Source organism: Arachis ipaensis, chromosome B02, assembly GCF_000816755.2.
Source record: "Arachis ipaensis cultivar K30076 chromosome B02, Araip1.1, whole genome shotgun sequence".
In the NCBI taxonomy this organism is placed as follows: Eukaryota; Viridiplantae; Streptophyta; class Magnoliopsida; order Fabales; family Fabaceae; genus Arachis; species Arachis ipaensis.
Genome location: NC_029786.2, coordinates 77,908,255 through 77,912,225, shown reverse-complemented (window position 1 = coordinate 77,912,225; position 3,971 = coordinate 77,908,255). Strand labels below are relative to the sequence as shown.

Genomic DNA, 3,971 nt, shown 5'->3' with positions numbered 1-3,971 from the left:
ATTATGAAATTATTAATCTTAGAATTAAGAAAATTTAAGATTAAAGTTTTAAACTCAAAGTAAAATTGAGAAAGTAATCAAAGATAATACTAATAGAACATCAAATTGTTAGTGATAGAGTTATTTAAAATTTAAAAATATTATAATAAATATTAATATAAAAATTAAATTGAAATATTAATTAATAAATAAAATTAAAGAATTGCTATTTGATAGTTTTATAGCTCCATGTCCCCACCACTCATGTGAAGCCTTGTGTAAGTCGCTACACATGACCTTTATTTGTTGCTTAAAGGTCCCCGAGCGTGCTACAAAAAAACGAATGTTTCATCAAACAAATTTTCAATTGTGTTATTCCTCAATATAAATTCTAAATGCTCTCAAAACTTTTAAATTTTATAAATGCTAAGTCTTTCTTGAACCAAAATATAAACTTGGGAGGAGGGGATGGCAATAGGAGAGATAAAAAAGGATATTAAAATTAATCTGATTATTCTTTCACAAATTTAAACTCTATTTTAAGATTTATGATTAGATAGTAAATTGCTGACACTTATTTATACAAACTGGTAAGTTAACCATTAAATCAACTCAAATTAATTACATGGCCCCATGTTCTAAAGCACGCCCCATGTGCAACCTTTTCATTTGCCCTTCCCTTTCTTTTAGACTCTCATGCCAAATTGCCAAACCTTTCTTTTTCAGTTTTTATTTTAAGGGCAAGCCATTAGACAAACTTTTGGTTTAAATGCATTTTATACATTACACACACACTACAAATTAAACATCTCCATGTAGTTGCTGGTTGTTAATGTATAACCCATTGTTGAAATAGTAAAATCCTACAGAAAAGTTGCGAAGTAGAGCTCTTTAAGAACAAAGGTGTGTTTGAGTTTAATGATTTTCGATTGAGTTTTAGTTAAAGGCATGTAGTTTGGATGAGGTTTGCTAGAGTTGAAGGCAAAATTAGTACTAGACTTGGTTCAAATTTTAGTTAGTTTTATAGTTTTGATGTGCTTTTGAAGGCATAACCTTAGTAGTCAAGAATCTTTATGTAGCTTTGGAGAAACAGCTTAAATTCTATCTTTCCCCGCATCTTTATTAAGATAGATAATTGCAAAAAATAAATAAATAATAAGTAACGACGAACTATTAGATTATACTTTTATAACTTATTTATTAAAAAGTTAACATGCACAAGTACTGATAATATAATTAATATAACACGCTAGATTACATATAATAACGTATTATTAAGTTTTCTTTGTCCTCTCAGAAAGTCCAACTTTTAGTGTTTGATGAGCATAATTTGATTAATATTATGCTCCACCATTAGGATCACAATCTTGGCTTTGAAGCATTTCAACGACTTGGCTCATGGTAGGCCTTTGTTCATTGTCCTCTTCTATGCAATCCAATGCCACTCTAGCCAAAATTTCCATCTTATTCTCATCATAATTTGACCCTAGTGCAGAATCCATTATTTGCTCCACCCAAGATGCACATTCTCTCTTTTTCTCTCTCACCCATGTTACTAGCCTCCCATTGTATGGTTCGTCTCCATTAATTGCTTGAATATCTGATGCTGGATTCTTTCCGGTTATCATCTCCAAGAGAACAATTCCATAGCTATAAACATCCACTTTGGAAGTAACTGCTAGGTTGAAAACCCACTCAGGCGCCATATACCCTCTAGTTCCTCTTATCATTGAGAAATTGCGATCGTTGTTGAGAACATCCCTGTTCAATAACTTGGACAATCCAAAATCTGCAACCTTGGGTTGATAATTTGAATCCAGGAGAATATTTTGAGGTTTTATATCACAATGCAAAATCCATTCCAAGCATTCTTCATGTAAATATGCCAAACCTCTTGCTGTTCCGAGAGCGATGTTATACCTCTTGCTCCAATCAAGTGTATTGGATGAGAGGTTATCTGCCAAAGAACCATTTTCCATGTACTCGTACACCAATAGCCGATGCTTTCCCTCGGCGCAATAACCCCACATTTCAATCAAGTTCATGTGGTTGAGCCTTCCAATGATGCTCACTTCAGCAAGGAATTCACCTTCTCCTTGCATAGCATCATTGAGTTTCTTTACAGCAGCAATTCTTTGATCCGACAAAATAGCTTTGTATACAATACCTCCTGCACCCCTTCCAATCTCTTGGCTGAATCCTTTTGTGGCCTTTTTTAGCTCAGAATAGCTAAATTTTCTAAATCCCACAGTTGCAAGATGATGGCCATGTGGATCTATGCTAGAATTGTGCTGGCTCCTGATTAAGAACAAAACAACAAAGACGCAAGCCGCTTCAAGAACTCCAATTGCAGTGGCAAACCACAAAAGGAAGCTCACAAAACGGCTTACATGCTTTTTTGAATACTCTCTATGAATTTTCACAGAACAATCACTGTTTCTGATGACAGAGTCTTCATAGCTGGTGGGAAAGCTCTTCCCTTTGGGCACTTTCAAGTAGGTTATAGTTCCTGCGGCTCCTGGAAAATGTCCGTTGAGCAATTGTGTTTTTGTATAGCACTTGAACACGCCCGCACCATTGTCGTATGAATACTGAAATCCTTTGCAATTAGAATTATTCAAGCACAAACTTTCACAATGAGTGTAGGTAGAATTGGGCAAGTAATAGGCGTCATAGCCATAGAACTCAACTTGGCCCAGTTCCAAGAAAGTTACCTTACTTTCATTAGATGTAGCAGCAAATATGGATTCACACCCATAAGACCAATCACTTTGATTCTTTACTTTGTATCCAGGAACACATGAGCACTTCCTTCCCTTTTTAAGATCAAATCTGCAAACACTATTAGCACCACAAATCCCATGAATGGTGCAACTGTCAGAAATGGCTTGCAATGAGACGTACCATTTTTGGGATAGATCTTGGCTATACACTCGAAGATTTCCATCATGATCGATTGTCAACCTTCTAGGCAGCACCGCGCCATAATCAGATGTTCTTTTATTATAATTATCCGATGAATCAAAAGCTCCAAGAGGATTTAGCACCGCAATTCTGCTACTATTGTAAGTAAACCTTCCAGCTTGCCAAACTGTGATCGCAGGAGAGGGCCAATAAGTGCTTGACACATCAGGGCCATCATAAACAAGGGTGAGAACGTTTCCATCATCAAAGGAGAACTTATAGAAACCAGAGGAATGGTTACTCTCTGTTCTTGAAGAAACTAATTGTGTACTTCTGGTGAGATGTTGTCCGGGAAGAAGAGTGTCCGTTGGGAAATCAAAACTTTGCCACAGAATATGTCCTCCTGGCAGCTCTCGTAGAACAAGATTGCCATCATTTCCGAGACGTAACTCGGTTGGAACATTTGACTCCGTCTCAGTAGACCATACTTGGAACTGACCTGCATCTACCAAAGCAAGATTGCCGGTGTGCAAGAGAGAAAGCTTTGAGCGCTTTCCATTGACAGGTTGGTCGCGATTTGCCATCCAAACAACGGTAGGAGTTGTAATGTTTTGGGAATCAGGCCTTGTAGTGAACCATATTGCGAAGGAGAAGGCATTACCACCGACTTCAAAGAAGCCGGCGGAGAACATGCCATTTTCTGAAACAATGATATCTTGTTCAGCTTTCTCCACTGAGAGAGAGGAGAAGCCTTTGTTCAGTGCATCTAAAGAAGATGAGAATTGAAATGAAAAATACAAGACTAGAAGAAATAACATTAAGGCTGAGGAAGCCATGTTCATGCTATGTAAGCTATAGAGAAAGCTTATGAACGGGTTTTATCAACTATAAATAAAACTATTGGTGGCTGACTCTGGATGATTTAGTGGTGTATATATAGTCAAATAGGTGCTTGTTTTGTGAAGGTGGCTAATTACAATTAATGCGTACCTGTAGATAAAGAATATTTTTAAAGTTTTATGAAATAGATTAAAAGAATTTTTTGTGAAATAATTAAAAAACATTTCTTTATTTAAAAATGAGTCAAA

At 36.1% G+C, this 3,971-nt stretch overlaps 1 protein-coding gene across 1 annotated transcript; it reads right to left on the bottom strand.

The window, feature by feature from the left end:
• LOC107625486 (putative receptor protein kinase ZmPK1) lies at nucleotides 1,155-3,795 on the bottom strand. The gene is made up of 2 exons (XM_016328135.2): nucleotides 2,694-3,795; nucleotides 1,155-2,570 (listed from the first exon to the last, which is right to left on the bottom strand). Exons 1-2 carry the CDS (start codon nucleotides 3,723-3,725, stop codon nucleotides 1,320-1,322), a joined length of 2,283 nt encoding a protein of 760 aa, XP_016183621.1. The 5' UTR covers nucleotides 3,726-3,795; the 3' UTR covers nucleotides 1,155-1,319.